Below are 27534 nucleotides of genomic sequence, written 5' to 3'. Positions count from 1 at the left end.
TTTATGACTCAATTGCACTTTCTTGAAAAGTTTTATAACTTTCAATGCACTTATCTCTTGTAAAAGAAAGGCCCAGATTATTGGTCACTATCTAAGGAAAAGTTGTCAATCCTTGAATTCTACAAATCATTATTCACCAATGTTAATTTGGAGTTTGGATCTTAAAGGCAGAAAGTTTACCTGACCATCCTTCATGCCAAAATGATATGCAGTTTGTCCCCTTTAAAGTTTGAGAGATTTATGTTCTTTCAATATATTTACCTCTTGTGAGAAACAACTAATAGGCACACGCAGTGTCAATAAATCCGAATTTAATTTGAAAGTGCCTATGTTTTGGAAGATTATTTCAATTAATTACGAGTATACTTCAAATGAATAAAAGCTAGACTTCTTCTATTCTAGGATTGATAGGACTTTCTAATGACACGCCACAGCTCTTCTCAGTAAGAGATTCTGAGGGCCATTAAAGCTCTTCCTTGAAAACATTCCGACCAAAAATATAGTTGATGTTAATTTGTCACAGGCAACTAAAAGACTTTTAAATCCCAAAGTAATTTGCACACAAGGTATACAAGTACAATTTGTTAGTCCACAAGTGATTCGTACGACTGATAATCCGAGAAAAAAGACTTTATTAAGTTATGCTATGCTGAAGAGAGAAAAGAGAATTCTCACTCTATAGTCACAATATGCAAATTGCTCATATGGGTCTTTTTATTAATTGCCTAAGAAGCAATAGACTACATGTATAGAGATGTATGCTATAACATTATACCATGCAATCTTAAGACAGCTTGATCATAATTAAGTACAAAACATAGTGAAATATGATGTTTTTTGCTTAATGCGATTTTGTCATGCAACGGTTTTATAAGATGGTTTAACCGGTAGCAGAATGAGAGGCACTTTTTTGAATACGGCCAGAGCAGCACCTTCCTCCATGCTCACATCTTCCTCTGTCATTCCCTTTGGCAATTCCCAGTCGAAGGAGTGCAAGACATTGGCGAGCGCAAGCTCGATCACCGCCATCCCCATCGAAATCCCCGGGCATCCCCTCCGTCCTGCCCCAAATGTCAACAGCTCGAAATGATTCCCCTTGTAATCGATCTGACTGTTCTCAAACCTCTCAGGCACAAACTCTTCAGGGTCCTCCCACAGGCTCGGGTCCCGCCCGATGGCCCACACATTGACTTGGATGCGGGTCTTCGGGTCAACGTCGTAGCCAAACAGCTTGAAGTGGCCCATTGTTTCCCTCGGAATGAGCAAAACACCTGGAGGGTGTAACCTCAGAGCCTCCTTAAGTACTAGCTTGAGATATTCGAGCCCGCCGAGGTCGTCTTCGACAAGCCATTTCTTGTTTCCAGCGCAACTCCGGATCTCCTCTCGAACTTTTCGCATCACCCTCGGGTTCCTGGCGAGCTCGGCCATTGTCCAGTCCATGACAAGTGCAACGGTGTGCACTCCAGCTAGAAATATATCCTGAGAGTGTGCATGAAGTCATAGATTTACAAAAAAAACAAGTACATCAATTTTGCCATAACGCCTTTCATAACTGAGAAAGAGGACGATGTACTCATTTATAAAGAACATCAAGGTTTGCTTCTCAACGTGTACATGATCTACATTAGGGAATATGTAAGAGATTGTATGATGTACCATCAAGATGGCCTTGATGTTATCTTTCTTGAGCTGGACCCCCGCGAGCTCAGTCTTATCCCTCTCCATCTTCAGCAGCAAATCGACAATGTCCTCCTCTTCCTCATGGCTCTTATTTGCGTTCCGATGCTCCTCAATCACCTTCTGGTAGAAAATGTCCAAACTGCGAAAGCTCTTCTCCAACCTCGAATGGAGCCCCGTGAACCGGTCCACGATCCAGCCGAATCGAGGGAAAAAATCGGATGCCGAGAAGCTTCCCAACATCGCCACTGCCTCATTAATCACATCCATGAACTTTCTGTCGTCAAACTCCGTCCCCTGAAATGCCTTCCCAAATGCCACCCTGCATGTAAGGTGTGCGAACAAGTCAAGTTACTTGTGAGTGATTCATGCTTGGCTCCGAGGCTAGACTAGCTTCGGTTAAAGCCTTTTCAAGTTCGAGTCGAGTTTCTCAAAATTGACTTGAGTCAAGTTTGAATTTGATGATAGCTTCAATAATTGGGGTAGCTCCTAAGCCTAATAAAGTCTAATCAAGTATGGTCAAATTCGAACCTAGACAACATGGTCAAGTTTCCGACCAAAAAAAAAACCATGGTCAACTTCAGCTCGAGTTGAAAGAACCAGACTCAATATAGTATCAAACCACGAAGAATGGAGGCGAACTCAAGTAGTAACTTAGTCGACTTGACTCATCAACTACACCACTAGGCCCTACCTGCAAGTGACGTTAGCCGTCAGAGCCATGAACTTCTCGCTGATATTGATCGGAATTCCGCTCTCTGCTGACTTCGCAATCGACTCCATCATAGAACCGACCTCCTCTTCCCTGATGTACCGGAAGGACTGGACTCGCTTGGTGCTAAACAGCTCGAGCATGCACAGCTTCCTCAGTTCCCTCCAGTAATCACCATACTCGACGAAGGCGATGTCGAGGTAGTCGTAGGAGAGGCGTCCCGTGCCGACCAGCCGTGGGCGGCTGCAGCAGTCAAGGTCGTGGTTCTTGAGGACCTCCCTGGCGGCACCAGGGGAGGAGACGATGACGGTCGGGATGCCACCGAGGCGGATGAGCATGACGGGGCCATACCGTCTGGAGAGTTTCCGCAGGGACTGGTGAGGCAAATGGCCGAGCTGGTGGAGGTTGCCTATGATGGGGAGTGATGGAGGCCCTGGAGGGAGGTTCTTCCTTTTGTTGTTGAAGTTTTTCACTGAGAGGAGGAGGAGGAGAGGAAGGGAAAGAGCAAGCCATGTGAAGAGGATGTGAAGAGCCATTGTAGTAGGGATGGTGATGTGCAGTGAGAATGCTTCCACCGTTGAATTAGTTTGGGGTGGTATGCTGAAATATCAGTTGTCGAAATTGATACGAAATTGGTGAGAGTTACAGTTACTATTTGATTAATCTACCCTCAGGCTGCTAGTTGATAGTATGATTGCATTGCTATGATGTTGATGAAAAAAATACAATTGATCCTTGATTGGAATTTACCTCTTCATCCAATCGATTGAAGTTGTTTCAACATTATGAGCAAGCATGGGGTCTCAAAAAATAAAAAAAGGCATTTGTTTGACATGTTTGACTTCTCCAATTAGATTTGAAAGTGTGATTTTCATCTACTTATAAGTATATAAAAAATTTATTTATATGTAAATGACATATATAAAAGTATAACTACTACGAAGATAAGGGACAAGGTGATAATGAAAAGAAATAGAGCATTAACTAAAGGTTGAATGAGGCCGCCGCCCACCCCCCAAAAAAAACACCTAAGTATAAATATAATATAGTACTGATAATCATTATGATGTTGAAATTAACAATAATACACACAAATGGGTCATGCCTTGATTTCTCAAGACTATCTTTGGAGATTCATATATTTCCTTTTGTCATGTGAAGGAAATTCATTTCTTTTGCACCGAGAACTTGAGCAAAACAAAACCAGTTCATACATTACAATCTGTTTCGTTGGAATTGCTCCTGCAGCCAAATATAACTCATCGAAAGTTGTTCTTCGGCTTTTAACGGGAAAAGATCGGGTTTTGTGGCGATTCCGGACAGGAGTTATCTAGGCGAGAAAAGGAATCCACTTTCTTCAACCAATACAAAACAAACTTGATCTGTACTAGTATCTGATTAATGGCACGCTCAAGCAGTACAATAGACACAAGCCAATTCCACCAAATGCTATACAACGGTGGTATTGGTTTACACTGAAATATCACGACCTAACTTCGTCGATGACATGATATACACTAACATCTATCTAAACCATGAGGATCTATAGCTAAGGAAAATTGAAAATACAATGCGGAAAGCTTTAAACATAATGAAATTAAAGATAACATTTTGATTGTGTTTTTCGGGGGCTTTTTCAATAATGATCGGTGATAATTATAATGGTCGTGTGGTAACTGCTCCTTAGTGGTTTCCAACAATTGTGCCCATGTTCTTCCATTCCGAAAATCTTGTTTTCACGTCCATGTAATGCCATGATCCTGCTTTCAAGTGATAACTATCCCATGATCTTATTTACAAGTGATAATTGCCTCATGATCCTGTTTCTAAGTAACTTTTCCCTCAAAATATACATGCCAGTCACTTCACGACTCACATTACTCAACCTCCTATAGCTTTAGGTTAGGAATTATGCTATGACATCGCCTTGATATCTTTCGCCTACTTTGTTTATTTTTTTTTGCATGTTTTGTCAATCTTATCTACTAGTATTCTTCCCAATCCTTTTTGACCCTATGTCGTCATTTTTCGACGACCAAATTGTTATCGATGTGTTAACTTTAACATCGATTGCAATATCTATCGACCATGGTGATGCACTTCCATGCCAACTTGATGATCTTGGGTCATATACATGACACATGGCTCCGACATGTATCGCATATGTTGGTAACTTGATAATATTTGCTTTCACGTTGCCTCATGCCGTTGTCCCTTCATGATCCTTGCTTCCACGTAGCCTCTAGCCTTTGTCAAGTGTTTGTTTTGTTGGCAACTTGATGGTCAGTACAAAAACTTGTCAAGCATCTTTGATCCTACGTCAATCTTATTATTACTGAATCATCACCGATGCACTAAAATGGATGTCACTTTCTATGATAGTTGACGATGGGACGTGTAATTCATGCCTCCATCATGTGTTTTCCATGTTGACAAGTTGGCCAATTTTTTGGTGTAAACACTATCAATTTAGTAAACTCAATACATAATTTACGCTGGATGGATCAGGCTTGATCTTGACTCGTGAAGTACTTTCTATGTTGGTACTTGAATTGACTTGTAAAAAAGATAAAAATGCATTGGTCAGCTGCGCAAAATTTCAATTAAATCAAAATGGTTTTCCAAAATTTAATTATATCTAATATTCGAACTACTCAAATTCAATTAACTTTCCAAAAAACAAATTCACATAAATTAAAATTTTGGAGTCAAGTCGCTACGCATATAAGTGCGTGTCGCCTCCAATAATAGGGACCAAAACTAAGTAAGATGATGTTATAAAGATTATTGACTGTCATTAGAAAATAAGTTAAAAGGCATCAACGATCCTTCTACTTTTACCCGAAATTCGAAAACTGTTCTTCTATTTTTTTTTTTCAAAATTGTCCTCGTAAGTTTTAAATGTATCCTCCTTCGTCCTTGTGCCATTCTAATAACGGATTTGGTTGATATGGACTTGACCTCGTGCATGGATTGTCACGGTGTTGCCGTTGACAGGCGACACTCGATCAACTCTTCCTCTATCGTGGTGGTTGAAGCGCGATGACTACCAACACAGTGATCGCTGCTGATAGAATCGCCATCGAGTTGGCCGGACCACCCTGGTGATGATGGTCCTACAACCACCAAGTCCTGTCCCCTGTCCAGTTTTTTCGTTTTTGTAACAATAAAGCATTTTTTACTTTTATTTTTATGACCATATCAGCAAATAATGTACAGATGAAAGCGGCAATACGAGTTCTCATATTGCCACTTCAGCTTTTCCATTTTCAACTTGGGAATTTTTGGACTCAATTGCACTTTTGTAACAAGTTTAAGGACTTGATTGTGCTTTTTGAAAGTTTTAGGACTCAATTGCACTTTCTTGAAAAATTTTATAACTTCCAATACAATTATCCCTTATAAAAAAAGTGCCCGGATTACTGGTCACTATCTAAGCAAAAGTTGTCAATCACGAAGTTTACCTGACCAAAGTTTACCTGACCAGCCTTCATGCTAAAATGATATGCAGTTTGTCCCCTTTAAAGTTTGAGAGATTTATATTCTTTCAATATATTTACCTCTTGTGAGAAACAACTAATAGGCACATGCAATGTCAGTAAATCCGAAGTTAATTTGAAAGTGCTTATGTTTTGGAAGATTATTTCAATTAATTACGAGTATACTTCAAATGAATAAAAGCTAGACTTCTTCTATTCTAGGATTGATAGGACTTTCTAATGACACGCCACAGCTCGTCTCAGTAAGAGATTCTGAGGGCCATTAAAGCTCTTCCTTGAAAACATTCCGACCAAAAATATAGTTGATGTTAATTTGTCACAGGCAACTAAAAGACTTTTAAATCTCAAAGTAATTTGCACACAGGGTATACAACTATACAAGTACAATTTGTTAGTCCACAAGTGATTCGCATGACTGATAATCCGAGAAAAAAGACCTTATTAAGTTATGCTATGCTGAAGAGAGAAAAGAGAATTCTCACTCTATAGTCACAATATGCAAATTCCTCATATGGGTCTTTTTATTAATTGCCTAAGAAGCAATATACTACATTTATAGAGATGTATGCTATAACATTATACCATGCAATCTTAAGACAGCTTGATCATAACTAAGTACAAAACATAGTGAAATATGATGTTTTTTGCTTAATGCGATTTTGTCATGCAACGGTTTTATAAGATGGTTTAACCGGTAGCAGAATGAGAGGCACTTTTTGAAATACGTTCAGGCCAGCCCCTTCCTCCATGCTCACATCTCCCTCCGTCATTCCCTTTGGCAATTCCCAGTCGAAGGAGTGCAAGACATTGGCGAGCGCTAGCTCGACCACCGCCATCCCCATCGACATCCCAGGGCATCCTCTTCGCCCCGCCCCGAATGGTAACAGTTCGAAATGATTCCCCTTGTAATCGATTGGACTGTCCTCAAACCTCTCGGGCACAAACTCCTCCGGGTCCTCCCACAGCTCCGGATCCCGCCCGATGCCCCACACATTGACCTCGACACGGGTCTTCGGGTCGATCTCGTAGCCAAATAACTTAAAGTGGCCCATTGTTTCCCTCGGGACTAGTAGACCACCTGGAGGATGTAACCTCATTGCCTCCTTGAGTACCAACTTGAGATATTTGAGCCCGTGAAGGTCGTCTTCCACGACCCATTTCTTGTTCCCAGCATAACTCCGGATCTCCTCACGAGCTTTCTGCATCGCCCTCGGGTTCCTTGCGAGCTCGGCCATTGTCCAGTCCATGACAAGTGCAACGGTGTCCACTCCAGCTATAAGTATATCCCGAGAATGTACATAAAGTCATGATTCTTAAAACAGACACATACAATTTTTGCCGTAACGTCATTCATATTACAAAAAAATATGACGGAGTATACATTGAAGAAGTTCTTGAATTGTATTCTGCTATTTATAGAACGTTGAAAATGGCTTCCCTATTGTGCATATGATCTACATCGGGGAATAAGTAAGAGATTGTATGATGTACCATCAAGATGGCCTTGATGTTATCTTCATTGAGCCGAACCGCCGCAAGCTCAGTCTGGTCCCTCTCCATCTTCAACAGCAAATCGACAATGTCCTCCTCTTCCTTGTTGCTCTTATTCACGTTTCGATGCTCTTTGATCACCTTCTGATAGAAAACTTCCAAATTGCGAAAGCTCTTCTCCAACTTCGAATGGAGCCCCGTGAACTTGTCCACGATCCAGCCGAATCGAGGGAAGAAATCGGAAGCTGAGAAGCTTCCTAACATCACCAATGTCTCGCGAATCACATCCTCTAACCTTCCATCGTCGAACTCTGTCCCTTGAAACGCCTTCCCAAATGCGACCCTGCATGTAAGGTGTGCAAACAAGTCAAAGTTACTTGTGGGCAATTCTTGGGAAAAATTGTTCAAAAAGTCTAAACTTATTCCACTTTTGCCAATTCAATCCTAAACTTTTTAATTGTGCCAATTGAATCATAAACTTTTTTATATTTTGCCAATTAAGTCCATCCGATCAATTTGGGTCGGAAAAAAATTGACGTAGAAGCCAGTGGTTCTACATGACACGCCGGCGCTTACGTGGACAATTTTTAATAACATATTAATATTTTTATCGAATTTTTTAATTACTTTTTTTTTTCTTTTTTCTTTTTTCTTTCTTCTTAATGTTTTCCCTTCACCGGCCATCACCGGGCCTCGTTGATGGCCCACCTTCGCTTGCCTTAGGTGAGGGCCGCCCTTGCCGGATCGGGCGATGGCTTCCCTCGGCCTAGATCGGGCAAGGGCGACCCTTACCCGATCGGGCTGAGGCCGGTGACCTCCATCGACCATCGACGAGGCCTGGCAATGGCCGGCTGAGGAAAAAAATAAAAAATAAAAAGAAAACAAAAGAAGAGAAAAGGAAAAAAAAGTAAAGAAGGAAAAGAGAAGAAAACAAAAAAAATTCGAAAAAAATTAATAAAAAAATCAAAAAATATATTAAAATATTAATAAGAATTGTCCATGTCAACTGTCTACGGTAATGTCCAGCCAAATTGGGCGAATGGACTCAATTAGCACAATTAAAATATTTTGGACTGAATTGGCAAAAGTTTAATAAGTTTAGCATTTTTTGGATAATTTTTCCAACAAATCCTTGCTTGGCTCTCAGGCTAGATATGCTTCGGTTCAAATCTTTTCTGAGTTTGAGTCGAGTTTCTCTAGTTGGAGCGTTGACTCGAATCAAGTTTGAACTTGATAATAATTAAACAATCGTAAGCCTAATATGGTCAAGCTCTAACCTAGAAAACATGGTCAAGTTGATCTCAAGTTCAACTTCAAAGAACCAGGCTCAATATAAACCTCGAAGAATTGAGGTGAGTTCAAGTACCCTACCTGCAAGTGATGCTAACCGTCAAAGCCATGAACTTCTCTCTCATATTGACCGGAGTTCCGCTCTCTGCTGACTTCGCGATTGACTCGATCATAGAACCCACCTCCTCTTCCCTGACGTACCGAAAGGACTGAACTTGCTTGGTGCTAAGAAGCTTGAGCACGCACAGCTTCCTTAGCTCCCTCCAATAATTGCTGTACTCGGTGAAGGCGATGTCACGATGGTCATAGGTGAGGCGTCCTGGGCCGAGTAGCCGTGGACGGCTGCAACAGTCGAGGTCATGGGTCTTGAGGACCTCCCTGGCAGCGGCGGGGGAGGAGACGACGACAGTGGGGATACCACCGAGGTGGATGAGCATGACGGGGCCATACTGTCTGGAGAGTTTCCACAGGGATTGGTGAGGCAAGTGGCCGAGCTGGTGGAGGTTGCCTATGATGGGGAGTGGCGGAGGGCCTGGAGGGAGGTTCTTCCTTTTGTTGGTGAAGCTTTTCACTGAGAGGAGGCGGCGGCGGAGGAGGAGGAGGAGGGGTGGAAGGAAAAGCGCAAGCCATGTGAAGAGGATGTGAAGAGCCATTGTTGGGATGGTGATGTGCAGTGAGAATGCTTCCAACGTTGAATTAGTTTTGGGTGGTTAAGTAGTGTGAGGGTCGAGAGTGAAAAGTAATACGAAAGGGATGCTGAATAATCAGTTGCCGACATTTACTGGCCAGAAAGAAAAAATGGTGGACTCTTTAGGGTGGAGACGAAATTGGCCACTATTCACCGTCCGGATGTGGATTCTCTTGTCTGATTTCTAGTGCGCGATGAAATAAATGTTCGCAAATTTTTTATGGCACGAGTAAAAGCTCGACTCTCTGTGGTCCCCAAAATCGAACCTCCACCGACGGCTCGGCTGTACAAAGAACACTAATCTTAAGCCCATTACCTTCCCCGCGAATAATGGTTTGTTATTGTTGGGAAAAAAGTCGCGGAAGAAATTGACTAACCTCTCGATGCATAATAAACGAATTATCCAGGAATGTGAATTGAATCACCACCGATTGTTAGACGAATCTGCAACGTCACACCGATCCAAATATAATCACGAGGAAAATATTCTTGTTCCACAGCGTTAATGCCGATCGTCTTCTCAAAGTAACGATGTAACCCTTTGTCGCGACCTACCTCTCGAGAGCCGAACTCGATGAAGCGGGTTTAGAGGTAAGTGTGTCTATATGGCACATCATAAAAGACAGCTTTACTGAAGCGTCGATCTTCTAGTCATCCATACAGTCCGCATGGCACATCATAAAAAATGGCTTACCAAAACGTCAATCTTTTGGTCATCCATACGGTCCGTTTGGCACATCATAAAAGACGGCTTATCGAAGCATTGATCTTTTGGTCATCCATACGGTCCATTGATCATGAACGTGAATTTTCCCTAAATCCATACCTCGCGTGACAGCGGATCGATTTTTTTTTTTTAGGAGTCGCCACTAGCCTTGGTCGGGGGTCGGCTAGAATACCCAATCGAAACGTGGGAGTTTCGTTTCGATTTCTACGAAAAACCAGATATCATGAGTTGGGGGACTAGCTTACGTTAATATTTCTATTAACGCCTTTTCGGTACCGCTAAACTTATCACGGTTGTTATCTAAGTTGTTTTGCATTTATATTCATGTCAAAATCTTAATCCACTAGGTGATCATACATCTTGTTTTTGTGTTTTCATTTAAGATTCTAAAATCATCATGTCAAAGTTTAGAAAAGAAAGAAACAAACAATTGTATTGAAAAGTATTGCATAAAGTAAACAACTAAGGTATTAAAAGAACTAGCTAATTCTGAGTGCAAGAAAGAAAAACCCACAACTCGTCGGGTGTTTATACAATGCGTATAAGAAACCCGAGACATATGTCGGGTAAAATTCATTCAAGAAAATAGATCGGAATGGACATCGACTATCACCGTATACAATGAATAGAGTCGGAATGGACATCGACCTTCGCCATATTCAAGACCGTCATCTTTTTGGACCTATTCTAACCCTAATCTAAAATTGAAACTAAAGAAAGAATAACAACAAACAATATACAATCACAAAGTACACAGCATCACAAGTCAATCAAAGATAACAAACACGGCACAAAGAATTTCAAAGGTGGCCTCGGGGTTGGCCTTTGTTCAAACATGCATCGATACCTTTTATTATCTACCCATGTTCATTTTAGACACGATTCATGGTTATTAACTACCATTGGTATTCACCAACAACAATTAATGCCATGAATTAATGTATTGTTAGGTTCTATGTGTAATCCCAATTTGGACCCATGATCATGCGCCGTCCCTAAGCATACATCTAAAAATCACATGCATAGCGATGAATTAAATATGCAGGTAGGTCGAAAGACCTTGATTCTCAACCAATCACTCAAATTAGTGAACCGACACCGGGCCACTTCATTCAATTCATCACACATCAATCACAAGCACATGCGCTAGAAAATCGATAAATTGTGTGCTTATTAAAAAATGAAATTTTTGCAGGTGAGTGGAATGACAATTTTAATAAGAATTTGAGTACATTCGACATTCTTGGGATATAAATCCAGAACCCAGGTGCGAAGTTTTCAGGCACACTGATCGAGTTCCATGAATCATTGAATTAGTATCAATTCTATTAAAATTGGCATCAAAACAAAATTTAGGGGACCACTGCACAACCCCTTTTATTTTTTGAACAATTTTGTGAACGAAGTTCCTGAAATGAGGATTAAAACTCGTGAAGACATTAAAAACCGGTTTAGCATGCATTATTTTCTAAAAAATCCTAAAACAAAAGATAGTTCAAGAAGGAAAAACAAAGAACAGCAGAACAAGGGATTCAAGATGTATTCAATCGGAAAAGGACCCATGGTTAAAAAGTTCTGGAAAATTTATGATACATCAATCACACAAGAACGAACATTTTTTGTGAAGACAACTTCCTAAGATAAGCTACACGTGAATTTACAAAAATCACAGAACAAAAAGAAGTGCATCAGAACAGAACATAGGAGCAGATTTTCAGAGCAACCTCATGGAAATTTGGGCATGTTAATGATGTCCAAAAATTCTCAAATTTTGTCACGACCTGGGTCTAGGAATGACAATCAAATTCCATGAAGAACTCATCATCAAAATCTTTACCCAAAAATTCACACAAAATCAGTAAATCGCAAACACAGAATTGGCACATTAAGCATTCCGAATTTACAATTTTCCAGATTTCAGGGGAATCTCATAAAAAAAAGTAAGGGGGTCTATGGACATGCAAATGAGGCAATCTCAGCATCATTAGAAAGCTTAAGGTGTGCTCTAAGACTTTTTAGAAGGCATCGAGTTTGATTAACAACAATTTCATGATCAATTGAACAGATTTCTACAATGATGCATATCACTAATGAATTGCAGCAGATAAGTTCACAAGATACATGTTGTTTACTATCCTCATGACATGGTAAAAATGTGATATAAATCACGTGAATAGTATACAACATGATGAACGTTTTTCATGAGAAATCCAAACCTAATTGTGATTCTAAAAAAAAAACATGTAAAAATGGGAAAACAGATCAGGTTCCTTGAAATCAACAATTACAAAACAGGGATTCAACATTGAGCATGCAATTGACCATGCAGATGATGACCGAATGACATGATTTATACCTTTTTGAAAAGGTAATGAACTATACTATGACTTTCATGAAGATATCGGGTCAGGAAATCACAATTGCACATTCAATTTTGAGCAAATCCAATTCGGGTTCCAGTAGATGCAGACGAGACATAAGGTCAGTTCATAGAAGTTTTCACCTATCTTCTTATCTCCAAAAAATCTAAAAAAATTATATGTTGCAATCAAGACATATGTGAACATTTTTCATGAAGCGACCTAAGTTTCGATCTTAGCAGAAAAATAAAAAAAAATATCGGCAACAGTGCAGGTCGGGCAAAATCAGCATGTACAGAGGTCAAATTTCACAAGTTTTCCACACTTAGGCATATTCCAAAAATTCCAAGGAAAATCTATGTTATAACCAACCTAATTTAGATCATTTTTCATGAGGACAACTCCTATTGAATCTCAACACACAAGGTAGCAAAAAATCATCAAACTGAACAACCTGATTCAGAGTAATCAATGCAGAAAGCCATTTCAGACCCTAGGTCGATTCACAGAGTTTTTCATTCATCTAGACTCATCAGAAAAATCTAGAAAAAACACAAGTTATAGTCAAGATGATTCTCAGCAACTTTCATGAAGATCACAACATCCAGATCCGAACAAAAAATTCAACAAAAAATTAGCAAAATTGTTCCAATTGTGAAAAAAAACTTGAAGAAACAGAACAATGGAACTTCCAATTCTAATGCAAACTTTAGAATAGGTTTTTAGGTAGCAAACGATACCAAATCGAGCATCGTAAGATATCAAATCGAAGCTCTTGAAGCGTATTACGAGAGTCCAGAAGGTGTCGAAGTCCAGAAATGAAGTTTAACACGTAAAAATCGACAAAAGAGAAAGCAGGTCCAGAAACTCGAAATTGCAGATCATCTTCTAACTCAAGAACATCATCATCAATTCATCAAACATGTAATCAGCAGCCATAAACCATCAATATAGAGTCTATAAAAAGCGCTAGGGTGTATCCTAGCACCGACTACCTATTGTAGCCTCGCTTCATCGGATTCGAGACTGAGATTCCTACCTTTTGCGCGATTTTAGTTAAACCGAACTCCGATTCACAATGATCTCAGCAAAACAGCACCGAAAACATACCGATAGAACTCCAAAGGCTTCAAGAGACACCAGAAGGGCACCAATCAGCACCGGTTCACCACCAATGAACCGGTTTGCACCGATTTAGGCAGATCGGCTCGGTTTGAGCCGATCTGCACCGCCGCGATGGAGAGGGGCTAGACGGGAAGATCGGAGGCTTCTCTGGCGGTGCTCCGACCAGCAAGGTGTCAAGGAGAGGGAGGCGGACATCGGAGGAGGTGACTGGAGGGGCGGCGATGCCGGCGTGTGGCCGTGGGGAGCAAAGAAGGCGGCGGTTCGGTGAAAGTAGGGAGGAGGAAGAGAGAGCAAGAAAGAGAGCACGTGAGAGAGAGCTAGAAAAAGAGAGAGAAGAGAGAGAAAATCAGACTAGAGAGAGAAGATTTTTTGTAAAAACAGCCACCCTTATCAAATTTTGGAGGGAAAATGAGTTATATACTCGCCTCAAGATTCAATCTCTGCCGTCGATTTGATCCAACGATCGAGATTTGTGCTTATCCTTTACTTAGAGGTTAAGTAAAGACCTCATTTAACATTTGCTAATTTGAACGACAATGATTTAATTTCATCAACGATCTTGATTAATTTTGCAATTAATGACCTAATTAGGGGCATTTTTGTAATTTCACAAAATTCGAGGACTTTTTTTGCAAAATCTAAAAATTGGAGGGCATGGGGGAATTACTCAAAGGACGAGTCATCGGCCGGAGGAGGGCCAAATCGGCCTCCTTGGCTGTTGACCGGTCGGACCGGTTTTGACCGGTTCAACCGGTTTGGTCTTCTCCTTGGGCGGTTGAATCTCAATTGTTCCAAATTTATGCAATTTAGTCTTTGAGGGACTAAATTAAAAGGAAAGATTCGTCAATTTTGAGAAAAAAAATAGTCCAATTTGAAGAGAAACAGTCCGATTTTGATCCAATTAGGCCAATTAAACCAAATCTACAACTTTTATGGATTTAATTACCTAATTGGTCATGAAAAATATTGGACCCATGCCATAGGTGCACCAAATTGGATTTTTCCTAAGCTAAATCAGACAATTTCATGCAATTTCTTGCCAAAATTTGCAAATTAATCAAAATTGAATTCAATTAAACTTGCAAAATGCTTATTGCACCAATTGTCCATGCTTATAGTGACCTATTGCATTTAAATCAACATTGAAATGGATACGTGACCTTCATGTCAAAATTAAATTGAAGGCCAACGTTGAAATTGAACATCAATTCATCAAATTAAACCTTAGTCCTTAATGGGTCAACTTGAATTTCATCAGTTGGACATCAATAACCCCTAATCCCCAAATTCAAGTGAACTAAATGTGTAAAATTGGAGAGTTCACAAGTGAATTTCACAAAATTAACCGGATTCGTGTTTATCTCACAAAAAACGAGTCAAATGATATCAACTATTCACAAATCGTGAATGATTGATTCAAACCCCTAATTAGGGCTAAAATTAGGGGTTTTCATTTCAAAGAACCGATTCACAAAATTGGTCGCACGAGTGATCTTATGATGACCTCTGGATCAAATGTCATAAAAGAAACTAAGCTAAAATATGAACAAAATGAAAGTAATTTTGTTTTTGACCGATTCCGAACCTATTTTCGCAAATTGGGAAAAAGTAGGTTCTTAATCAATTTTTGCAAAATTTCAAATGCCAAAGTCAAATTGAATGTAAAATAAGATGATTTTGGGATTTTTGTATTTTTCGATTTTTTTTGTCATAAGTTTGACCAAAGTCAAACCCTAGTTGACTTTTCTCTAGGAGTTTGATTTTATGATCAAATCTTTGATTTTTTCTGGAATTTCCACTTCTAAAGTGAAATTAAACTTGAAAGGAATCTTTGTATATGAAAAGCCCAAATTTGACTCAAGGTTGACTTTTGGTCAAATGATTGACCAAAAAGTTAATTCGATAGTCAACCGTTTGACTTTTCGGGTTTTTGCATAAAATAAATGGTAAATCATCTACAGAAGCTAAGCCAACAAACAGAATTAAAAAATGACACATTTTTTTTGAAGAAACGGGTTTCGTCGCGATCGAAAACCCTAATCTTGAGTTTTCTGCTTTTTAATGACACATCAGCTAAAAATTAGGTGTCAACATCGTTTTTCATGTATTTTCTAATTGAGAGAAAAAAACGTACGGTCTTCTATACGTTGTCTGTTGTCTTATCTCTCGTGTCTTTATCTTTTCAGGAAGTTACTTTTAACTTCCCTTTAGAAGACCACTTACACCCTTTCAAAGGGTGCCTCTCATAATACACTCCATCATGGGCGAAATAGTGCCATTTAACATTTTTCACTCGAACATGATGGGCTTGATAATACTCTAGCAAGAATATAAGGCATTCAACATCATCTACTTTAGAAACAATTCATACTGCAAGAAAGCCGTGCGACTAGTGAGTACACCTGCACTTTGGAGCTCAAATTATGCACTTGTTAGGGATAATTGCTACAACCCAAAAAGAAAAAATAAGCAAATGATGTCTTACAGTGCCCCAGATATATTTTGCTACATCAGTCTAAGTATACATATCCCTTAAAGGCTATACTTGACCATTCTCATAACACCATGTATTTACAATTATTTCCGAAACCATAGAAGGCGAAATAATTGGTCGACCGATAAACACATGTGATAGATGTAAAACAACAATAGTCTTCCTTCGCACTCATGTCTCTTTCCATTTCAGAACAACCGCTTTTCTATATACGTCCCATAAAGCCATATCTATTCATGACAGCCGGAAACATGCTAAAGTAGCAACATTGCTTTGTTACTTTGAGAACATAGTCAGAAGTAACATAGAGCACAAAAAACGAGGTAATCAATTCATAAATTACCTCAAGGACTCACATGATGAGTAAATAGGGATAATTTCACTCATCTTCCTTATCGATCGTATAAACAGCACATGTAGTATGAATTACATGCTATAATAGATTTCTCTTTTTATAAGAGCGTATGTCATTTATTAAACATATCCACTATACGGATCTTAGCCTAAACATAGTCACATACTTCTCATGTACATATGTTTAGCTCGAGTGCTATATTGGCTCACTTTCTACAACGCCCGATTAAGTACTCGCATCGGCTTCCATCAAGCATACATGATTGTGGGACTATCATGTTCGGTCTTATCACATATAATCAGAGACCTCATCTTGATCTTAATCAAGGCTACATAAAATTGTAGTATGTACTAATTTGCTCTTCTAACATTTGTAGTACATATCGTCTCATCTCAATCCGGTTACTATAGCGTTTGAAGTGATTGCTCGTGTGAGTGAGCTAATCATTGCCTGGCGACATACCTTTCAATAATATATGTGTGTTTGTGCTAGTCTCATAATATTGTACTAATTGATAAAATATCAATTTATTAAAAAAAATAAGTACAATACATATACACATAATCCAATGATCCTCAATAATATTACATATCACGTTCTACCTAACCCTAGAGATATCATGTGGGTCAAGAACATGTCTCTAGAAACAGCCTTCATGAATGGATCAGCAACCATTCTGTTTGTAGAAATATATTATAGGACTACTTCGTTATGCGCTATTATATCTCTGATGAAGTTATTCTTTATGTCAATGTGCTTCGTCCTACCATGATACTTAGGATTTTTTACATAGGCAATGGCTGCTTGACCATCACAATAAACTGTCACTGGTCTTGGAACATCAATGACAATGACTAAATTTTCCGAGAAACGTTTTAGCCATATTGCTTCTTGTACTGCAACAGAGCATGCAATAAATTCTGCCTCCATCATAGATAGAGCTGTGCATGTCTATTTCTTGCTACTTCAAGAAATTGCACCACTATTAAGCAAGAACGCATATCCAAATGTCGATTTACGCCCATCCAAGTCTCCTCACCAGTCAGCATCTGAGTAACCCAACAAGCGTAAATTGTTCCCTTGAAAACAAAGTCGATAGTCCATTGTACCTCTTAAGTATCTTAGGATCCTCTTAACTGCTTTCCAGTGTGCTTGACCAGGATTTGACTAGAATCGGCTCACTAACCCCACGACATAGCATACATCAAACTTCCAACTACACTAGAGTAAGGAACAATTTCCAGTTCTTTCTTTTCTTCTGGAGTCTTAGGACACATTTTAGAGCTTAGACCTTCGCCTTGCATGATAGGGGTATCAATGGGATTAGAGTACTACATATTGAAACGTTCAAGAATCTTCATTATATAATATTCTTATGATAGAGCAAGGAGTTTCTTTGTTCGATTTCTTTCAATCTTAACTCCTAATATATAAGCAGCTTCTCCTATGTCCTTCATTTCAAAATTAGAGGACAACCATTTTTTTTTATGGTGATAATCAAACCCTTATCATTCTTAGCTAACAGAATATCATCCACATAGAGTGATAAAATCACAAATTTATCCTCAAACCGTTTAACATATACACAATGATCTTCTTCGATCATCGCAAACTTATAAGAAGTTATGGCTCGATGAAAACAAAAGTACTGCTGTCTATATGATTGCTTAAGGCCATATATTGATCGATAAAGCTTGCAAACCTTGCACTCCTGACCTTTAGCTATGAAAAATATCGGTTGTTTCATATATATTTCTTCATCTAGTTTTCTATTGAGAAATGCTGTCTTTACATCTATTTGATGTAATTCCAAATATAAATTTGCGACAATAGCTAGGATAAGGCGTATCGAGGCAAACCTTACAACTAGTGAAAAGGTTTTCTCATAGTATATACCCTCTTGTTGAGTATACCCCATCGCCATAAGGCGAGCTTTATATTTTTCAACAGACCCATTCACTCGACGCTTGATTTTGAAAATCCATTTATTTTCAATAGCCTTGCGTTCGGGTGGTAGATCAACCAAGTCCCAGGCGTGGTTTGCCCTCATAAACTCCATTTCATCTTCCAAAACTTTTTTCCATTCTTCCTTGTCAGTAGATGAGAGAGCCTCTTTAACTGTCTTAGGCTCTGCATCATCTTGTGTAGTAATCATAAATGCTTCCCCTTTAATATCAAAACGACAACGGGGAATGCTTTTACGATTACTTTTACGTAACTGAACTCCTTGTGGATTTAGTTCACTAGGCGATGCGACACTCTCACTAGGTCTAGTGTGTTGAGGTAAATCTCTATTTTCCTCAGTAACATTAGTCGGTGTGTTATTAGGATTTTCCATCTCATATAATTGGAAATCATTATCAATCTCATTTCTATTAGGAAAATCGTTCTCTAAGAACGTGACATCTCGTGACTCCATTTCAGTCACACTTCCATCAGCTTGTTCACCTGTGAACACATACCCTTTGGAGTGTTCGGAGTATCTAATGAAGATACATTTCTTCCCTTTTGGACCCAATTTTCCATATTTATGGGAAGAATCATGAACATATGTTGCACAACCCCAAGGTCGTAGATTACTTAAGTCTGGTTTCCTACCGGTCCATAATTCATAAGGAGTGGAAGTGACTGACTTAGAGGGCACACGGTTAAGTATATATGCAGCAGTCAATAATGCATCTCGCTAATAGGAGATAGGTAGATTTGCACGTGCCATCATAGACCTAACTATTTTCAACAGGATTCTATTCCTTTTCTTAGCAACTCCATTTTGTTGCGGAGTATTAGGAATAGTCAAATGTCTTACAATCCCCTTTTCATCACAAAGAAATTTGAATTGTTCCGATGGATACTCACATCCGCGATTAGTTCTCAAAGCCTTTATTGTTTTGTTTAACTGATTCTTTACCAAAATCATATATCGTCTAAAGCAATCTAATGCTTCTGATTTATGGGAAATCAGAAAAACATAACCGAAGCGCGTGAAGTCATCCATAAAAGTGATGAAATATGAGGCTCCATGCCTCGCCTTTGCATTTAATGGACCACAAATGTCAGAATGTACAAGTTGCAATGGAAATTCAGCTCTGGTTCATTTACCAAATGGTTTTCTAGTTGCTTTTCCTACTAGACAATGTTCACATATGGGTAGTTCAATCTTAGCGAGTGACCCTAAAAGGCCTTCTCTAGCTAATCTATTCATCATTAACATTGAACACATCATAGTCAATATTTAACACCATAAAACCATTTACTACATAACCAAAATCATAATAAACTGTTCCAAACTTAATATCAATACAATAACCATGGAAATTCAAAACATAACCTAAGCTAAGAAGAACAACTACAGAGATCAAATTCTGCCGAATATCAGGAGCATAGAGGACATCATGTAAGAATAGACTTCGACCACCACGTAAATTTAATTTGCATGTATCGATACCCTTCACTTCAATTCTTGAGTTATTTCCAATATATATCCATCTACTTCCAGTCTGGATCTGACAATGCTCCATAAATGTTCCTCGATCTCTAGTTACGTGGTTTGTGGCTCCTGAGTCTATCGTCTACATAGGATGAGATTCCGTAAGCATTACAGTGCTAGAAACAAAAGCATTACTTAAAGTAATAGAGTAATTTAGTACCTCTTTCGGCTCAGTGCATTCATGAGCGAAGTGACACAGTTTGCCACAATTATAGCATTTTATTTTGGCCTTGTCCTTCTTCCCACCACGCTTCTTGCAGCGGAGGGTTTTAGCTCTCTTGGGCGTCTGACCAGTCTCCTTCCCTTTGTTGTTGGATCTCTTATGCTTGAAGCCCGAAACTTTGCGCGAACCAAATTCAGCAACATAAGCATGTGTATAGGATTTTGCAGCCTCTAGGTGCTCATCTTCTAATTCCAAATGATGCGCAATATCGTCAAAAGTTACGATATTCTCATTGTACGTCATGTTAAATTTCATATGCTCCCAACTGTCAGGAAGAGACCTTATAACAGCATGAACCTGCTGTTTATCAGTTAAGGTATGAACTGCTGTTTTGAGCTCTTGTATCATGTTTGACATCTCCCGAAGATGCTGCCTCATTGTTTAATTTTGGCGCTTTTGAAATGTGTCAAACTTGATCGTGAGCCTTCTCAATTTAGTAGCAGATATACCCCCAAACTTGTCTTTCAGCGCAGCCCACATTCCTTAAGCATTATCAAACCTTTCAAACTTGCACATGAGATCATCTTGCATACAACTCAGCAACGTGATGTGAGCAATGCTATTTTTCTTTTTCCAAGTTTGATAAGCTTCATGATATCTTCTGTGCTGAGCAGAACTTTCATGCTCAGGTTCAACCATGGTGTGATTGAGAGTCTCCAGAACTTCTTGTTCTTCAAGGATGTACTGAACCTTTCGATGCCATCTATCGAAATTGTCACTGTTCAGTTTCTCATCCTTGTTGAGGTCAGCCACAATGGTCTTAGATGTCGAAGCCATAATCAATGACAACTACACATTGACATAATAAACGCAGAATAAATACTATCACATCTTTTACATTAACACACATATTTATTTTGCACCAAAAACAAACTAAATTAATGATAATTCGACAAAAGAAACTGAAACGAAAGTTCACTATGTTCCTAATAAGCTTTTGTGCTACGATTGTCTACTATCATTAATTTCGTTTAATTTGTGCAAAATTTAAGTTCTAGGTGAGCATTCCTTTGAATTCTACCAACCTATGAACTCCCACTAGAAACAACGATTATCATATATCATGCAATGATCACATTCTCTCATACAATTATAGAGAGCAACATGATGTAAACCAAAGCACAAGTAATTCAGGCATCATCTATAATCAAACGCAGAATACAAGTAAATTGAAATGGATCTCCAACCATTGTTCGAGTCAACTCGAAACTGAAATTACTAGCACGTTAAGCTTTATAAACATGCCATCAATGAACCATGCTCTACACAATCTGTTTGTGGTCATTTACATGTAAGCTAGCTTCTGTATTTCCAAAACAATAGGAAAATACAAGTAAAAATGCAATAACACTCCAAAACTACGCATATTTAGGGTTCTATATGTATTTTCGTACCTTTAAAAGCTTTAAACATGTAAAATAACTATACCACAATGTATAAAATTTCAATACGAACATTTCTGTACTAACCACGCTTCGATCGGAGCTCCCACACACCCACACGAGTTGCCTGAGTGCGCGGCGCGTGTAGCTCACGTGCAGGGGCTTAAACCGACTCTAATGCCGATCCGAACGGTCAAACCAATTCAACCGTTGACCGGTCCGATCGGTTGACTGTTGACCGGTCCAACCAGACCGTTGACTAGTCAACGGGTCGGGTCGGTAACTGGGTTGGGTCGTCGGGTCGGGTCAGATATCCGGGTTGGGTCGCTCCGACGGGTTCCCTTCCGGGGCTGATGTCATATGACGTCGGCCAGGAGTTCTGCGCGTGCGCCACACGCACTATGCTATCCTAGCATGTGGATGCGCGTGCCTTGCACGCACTGGGTGCAAGGCATATGACGCATGGCCCGTAACCCGTCGTTTGGTGGCCACGCGTGGGGTTGCGTGCAGCGTCCCCCAACGGCGTTCTACCACCGTTTTGCTCGTCTCGACGAGATCTTTCACCTCATATGATCAAAATAATGTTTCACCGAAAAAAAATGTTTCAAGAAAAGGCCAAACAGAACGGTTGCCGACGAACTTGAAACCCGATTTTGGCACCCGGTTTGTATTGAATATCATTGTCGTAATTTCGGTGCATCAAATATGTAGTCGATTTGGAAATCGATTTGCTAATGATCTCCTTATTGAACAACAATCGAAAAACTTGACAAAGAAGGTAGAGATCATAACGCTTGCTCTGATACCAATGTTGGGAAAAAGTCGCGGAAGAAATGAACTAACCTCTCATAAAAAAGATAAAAATGCATTGGTCAGCTGCGCAAAATTTCAACTGAATCAAAATGGTTTTCCCAAATTTAATTGTATCTAATATTCGAAAAACTCAAATTCAATTAACTTTCCCAAAAAAAAAATTCACATAAATTAAAATTTTGGAGTCGAGTCGCTACACATGTAAGCGCCTGTCGTCTCCAATAATAGGGACCAAAACTAATTAAGATGATGTTATGGAGATTATTGACTGTCATTAGAAAATACGTTAAATGGCATAATGATCCTTCTATTTTTAGCCAAAATTCAAAAACTGTTCTTCTATTTTTTTTTTGTCAAAATGATCCTTGTAAGTTTTAAATGTATCCTCCTTCATTCTTTTGTCGTTCTAATAACGGATTTTGTTGATATGGACTTGACCCCGTGTAAAATAGATATCGAATCCCTCCCCCTCGTGCATGGACTGTCACGGTGGTTGCCGTTGACAGGCGACACTCGATCAACTCTTCCTCTATTGTAGTGGTTGAAGAGCAATGACCACCAACATAGTGATCGCTGCTGATAGATCGCCATCGAGTTGGCAGGACCACCATGGTGGTGATGGTCCTACCACCACCAAGTCCTAACTCCGGTCCACTTTTTTTGTTTTTGTAACACAAAAGCATTTTTTACTTTTTTTTATGACCATATCAGCAAATAATGTACCGATGAAAGCGGCAATACGAGTTCTCATATTGCCATCTTAGCTTTTCCATTTCTAACTTGGCAAGTTTTAGGATCTGATTGCACTTTTTGAAAGTTTTAGAACTAAATTTCACTTTTGTGATAAGTTTTAGGACTTAATTGCGCTTTTTGAAAATTTTTGGACTCAATTACACTTTCTTGATAAGTTTTAGGACTTCCAATGCACTTATCCCTTACAATAGAAAGCCCCGGATTACTAGTCACTATCTAAGCAAAAGTTATCAATCCTTGAATTCTACAAATCACTATTCACCAATGTTAATTTGGAGTTTGGATCTTAAAGGCACAAAGTTTACCTGACCATCCTTAATGCTAAAATGATTTGCAGTTTGTCCCCTTTAAAGTTTGAGAGATTTATATTCTTTCAATATATTTACCTCTTGTGAGAAACAACTAATAGGCACATGCAATGTCAGTAAATCCGAAGTTAATTTGAAAGTGCCTATGTTTTGGAAGATTATTTCAATTAATTACGAGAATACTTCAAATGAATAAAAGCTAGACTTCTTCTATTCTAGGATTGGTAGGACTTTCTAATGACACGCCACAGCTCTTCTCCGTAAGAGATTTTGAGGGCCATTAAAGCTCTTCCTTGAAAACATTCCGACCAAAAAAATAGTTGATGTTAAATTAACCCATGCAACTAAAAGAATTGTAAATCCCAAAGTAATTTGCACAAAAGGGGATACAAGTACTATTTGTTAGTCCACAAGTGATCGCACGACTGATAATATGAGAAAAAACCTTATTAAGTTATGCTATGCTGAAGAAAGAAAAAAGAATTCTCACTCTATAGTCACAATATGCAAATTCCTCAAATGGGTCTTTTTATTAATTGCCTAAGAAGTAATATACTATATGTATTGACATGTATGCTATAACATTATACGATGCAATCTTAAGACAGCTTGATCATAATTAAGTACAAAACATTGTGAAATATGATGTTTTTCGCTTAACGCGATTAGGTCATGCGACGGTTTTATAAGATGGTTTAACTGGTAGAAGAATGAGAGGCACTTTTTTGAATACGTTCAGGCCAGCCCCTTCCTCCATGCTCACATCTCCCTCCGTCATTCCCTTTGGCAATTCCCAGTCGAAGGAGTGCAAGACATTGGCGAGAGCTAGCTCGACCACTGCCATCCCCATCGACATCCCGGGGCATCCTCTCCGCCCCGCCCCAAATGGTAACAGCTCAAAATGATTCCCCTTGTAATCGATTGGACTGTCCTCGAACCTCTCAGGCACAAACTCCTCAGGGTCCTCCCACAGCTCCGGATCTCGCCCGATGCCCCACATGTTGACTTGGACACGGGTCTTCGGGTCGATCTCGTAGCCAAACAGCTTCGGGTCGATCTCGTAGCCAAACAGCTTAAAGTGGCCCATTGTTTCCCTTGGGACAAGTAGTACAGCTGGAGGATGTAACCTCATTGCCTCCTTGAGTACTAACTTGAGATATTTGAGCCCATGAAGGTCGTCTTCCACGACCCATTTCTTGTTTCCAACATAACTCCGGATCTCTCGAGCTTTCTGCATAGCCCTCGGGTTCCTAGCGAGGTCGGCCATTGTCCAGTCCATGACAAGTGCAGCGGTGTCCACTCCAGCTAGAAGTATATCCTGAGAATGTATATAAAGTCATGATTCTTAAAACAGACACGTACAATTTTTGCCGTAACGTCATTCATATTAAAAAAAATAGGACGGAGTATACATTGAACAAGTTCTTGAATTGTATTCTGCTATGTATAGAACGTTGAAATTGGCTTCTCTATTGTGCATATGATCTACATTGGGGAATAAGTAAGAGATTGTATGATGTACCATCAAGATGGCCTTGATGTTATCTTCCTTGAGCCGAACCGCCGCAAGCTCAGTCTGGTCCCTCTCCATCTTCAACAGCAAATCGACAATGTCCTCCTCTTCCTTGTTGCTCTTATTCACATTTCGATGCTCTTCGATCACCTTCTAATAGAAAACTTCCAAATTGCGAAAGCTCTTCTCCAACTTCGAATGGAGCCCTGTGAACTTGTCCACGATCCAGCCGAACCGAGGGAAAAAATCGGACGCTGAGAAGCTTCCCAACATCTCCAATGCCTCGCGAATCACATCCTCTAACCTTCTATCGTCGAACTCTGTCCCTTGAAACACCTTCCCAAATGCGACCCTGCATGTAAGGTGTGCAAACAAGTCAAAGTTACTTGTGAGCAATTCTTGGGGAAAATTGTCCAAAAAGTTTCAAACCCATTGCACTTTTGTCAATTCAGTCTTAAACCTTTTAATTGTGCCAATTGAGCCCTAAACCTTTTCACATTTTGCCAATTAAATCCATCTGATCAATTTGGGTCGAAAATTGCTGATATGGAAGCCAGCTGTTCTATATGACACGCCAGCACTGATGTGGACAAATTTTAATATTTTTATCGAATTTTTTATCAATTCTTTTCTTCATTTTTTTTTCTTTTTCTCTTTTTTTTTTCTTTTTAAATTTTTCCCTTTGCCGGCCATCACCGGGCCTCGTCGATGGCCTACCTCCGCAGGCCTCAAGCGAGGGCCCCTCGCCAACCTAGGCAATGGCTTCCCTCGCCTGAGGCCACCAAGGGTGGCCCTCGCCAGATCAAGGGTTTGCCCTCGCCAGCCTAGGTGAGGGCGACCCTCGCCCGATCCAATTGAGGCCGGCGACCTCCATCGACCATTGGCAATGGCCGGCGAAGGGAAAAAATAAAAAAGAAAAAAGAAAAGAAGAGAAAAGGAAAAAAAGTAAAGAAGGAAAAGAGAAGAAAACAAAAAAAAGAGAAAAATTAAAAAATATTAAAATATTAATAAGAATTGTCCATGTTAGCGCTAGCCATCTACATCAGTGATTTCCGGCCAAAATTGATCAGATGGACATAATTAGCAAAATGTAAAAAAGTTTATGATTCAATTGTCACAATTAAAAGGTTTATGACTGAATTAACAAAAATGCAATAGGTTTAGGACTTTTTGGACAATTTTCTTGCGATTCTTGCTTGGCGCTCCTGCTAAACATGCTTTGGTTCAAATTTTTTCTGAGTTTGAGTCCAGTTTCTATAGTTGGAGACTTGACTCGAATCAAGTTTGAACTTGATAATAGTTAAACAATTCAGGTAGCTCGTAAGCTTAATCAAGTCTAATCAAGTAGAGTCAAGCTCGAACCAAGAAAACAAGGTCAAATTGAGCTTAAGTTCAAAGAACCAGGCTCAATATTAACCTCAAAGAGTTGAGGTGAGTTCAAGTAGTTACTTGTATTCATTTCGCGGAAAATGAGTGATTTCGAAAATATTTTCTCAAAAATGAAGCTTATATCGTTTAGAAAAATTAGTCAAAGGAAAATATTTTTATTATCGATAACAATTTATACCTAATTATTGTCGTGGACGATGAAATTTTTTTCCATTCATTTATTTTTTTATACTATATAAGCGATCATTTTTTGGAAAATATTTTTCAAATCACTCATTTTCTGCGAAACGAACGCATCGACATGACTCAACTTTCCTCATCAACTAAACCATGGGGCCCTACCTACAAGTGCTGCTACCCGTCAAAGCCATGAACTTCTCTCTCATATTCACCGGAGTTCCGCTCTCTGCTGACTTCACAATTGACTCGATCATCGAACCCACCTCCTCTTCCCTGACGTACCGAAAGGACTGAACTCGCTTGGTGCTAAGAAGCTTGAGCATGCACAGCTTCCTCAGCTCCCTCCAATAATCGCCGTACTCAGAGAAGGCAATGTCGAGATGGTCATAGGTGAGGCGTCCTGTGCCAAGTAGCCGTGGGCGGCTGCAACAGTCGAGGTCATGAGTCTTGAGGACTTCCCTGGCAGCGCTGGGGGAGGAGACAATGATCGTGGGTACGCAGCCAAGGCGGATGAGCATGACAGGGCCATACCGTCTAGAGAGTTTCCACAGAGACTGATGAGGCAAGTGGCCGAGCTGGTGGAGGTTGCCTATGGTGGGGAGTGGTGGAGGCCCTGGAGGGAGGTTCTTCTTCTGCTTCTTTGTCATTGTAGTCGTAGTCTCCATTGCGGTTTTGTTTTTGTTGTTGAAGCTTTTCGCTAAGAGGACGAGGAGGAGGAGAGGAAGGAAAAGAGAAAACCATGTGAAGATGATGTGAAGAGCCATTGTTGGGATGGTTATGGGCTGTGAGAGTACTTACAATTTGAGTTCGTTTGGGATGCTTAAGTAATGTGTTAGGCAAGACCGAATCAGTTGTTGAAATTGATACGAAATTTGCCGAAAGTTACACTTAATATTACTCTACCCAAAGGAAACTAATTGATAGTATGATTGCATTGATATGATGTTGATGCAAAAAAAAGATATTGATCCGTAATTGGAATCCACCTCTCCATCGAACCGTTTGAAGTTGTTTCAATATTATTAGATAGAAGGGGTCCTTGAAAAGAAAGGGTATTTGATTGACAT

The 27534-nt window shown here is 39.6% G+C and overlaps 2 protein-coding genes and 1 pseudogene across 2 annotated transcripts; all 3 read right to left on the bottom strand.

Annotated features, from left to right (window-relative positions):
• Window positions 1-690: 690 nt before the first annotated feature.
• On the bottom strand, window positions 691-2911 carry LOC115671923 (cytochrome P450 71B10-like). The gene is made up of 3 exons (XM_030593621.2): window positions 2372-2911; window positions 1657-1999; window positions 691-1479 (listed from the first exon to the last, which is right to left on the bottom strand). The coding sequence occupies exons 1-3, from the start codon at window positions 2725-2727 to the stop codon at window positions 856-858; spliced, it is 1323 nt and encodes a 440-aa protein (XP_030449481.2). The 5' UTR covers window positions 2728-2911; the 3' UTR covers window positions 691-855.
• A 3475-nt stretch (window positions 2912-6386) lies between these two features.
• Window positions 6387-9464, bottom strand: LOC115671925 (cytochrome P450 71B36-like). Its single transcript, XM_030593622.2, has 3 exons — window positions 8752-9464; window positions 7382-7723; window positions 6387-7176 (listed from the first exon to the last, which is right to left on the bottom strand). The coding sequence occupies exons 1-3, from the start codon at window positions 9321-9323 to the stop codon at window positions 6552-6554; spliced, it is 1539 nt and encodes a 512-aa protein (XP_030449482.1). The 5' UTR covers window positions 9324-9464; the 3' UTR covers window positions 6387-6551.
• A 14426-nt stretch (window positions 9465-23890) lies between these two features.
• Window positions 23891-27231, bottom strand: LOC115671926 (cytochrome P450 71B34-like; annotated as a pseudogene).
• Window positions 27232-27534: the final 303 nt, after the last annotated feature.

The sequence above is a fragment of the Syzygium oleosum genome, unplaced genomic scaffold, assembly GCF_021117445.2.
Source record: "Syzygium oleosum isolate NSW1041296 unplaced genomic scaffold, Sole_v2.1 Sole_v2.03, whole genome shotgun sequence".
Classification (NCBI taxonomy): Eukaryota; Viridiplantae; Streptophyta; class Magnoliopsida; order Myrtales; family Myrtaceae; genus Syzygium; species Syzygium oleosum.
This window is presented reverse-complemented; position numbering and strand designations above follow the sequence as displayed.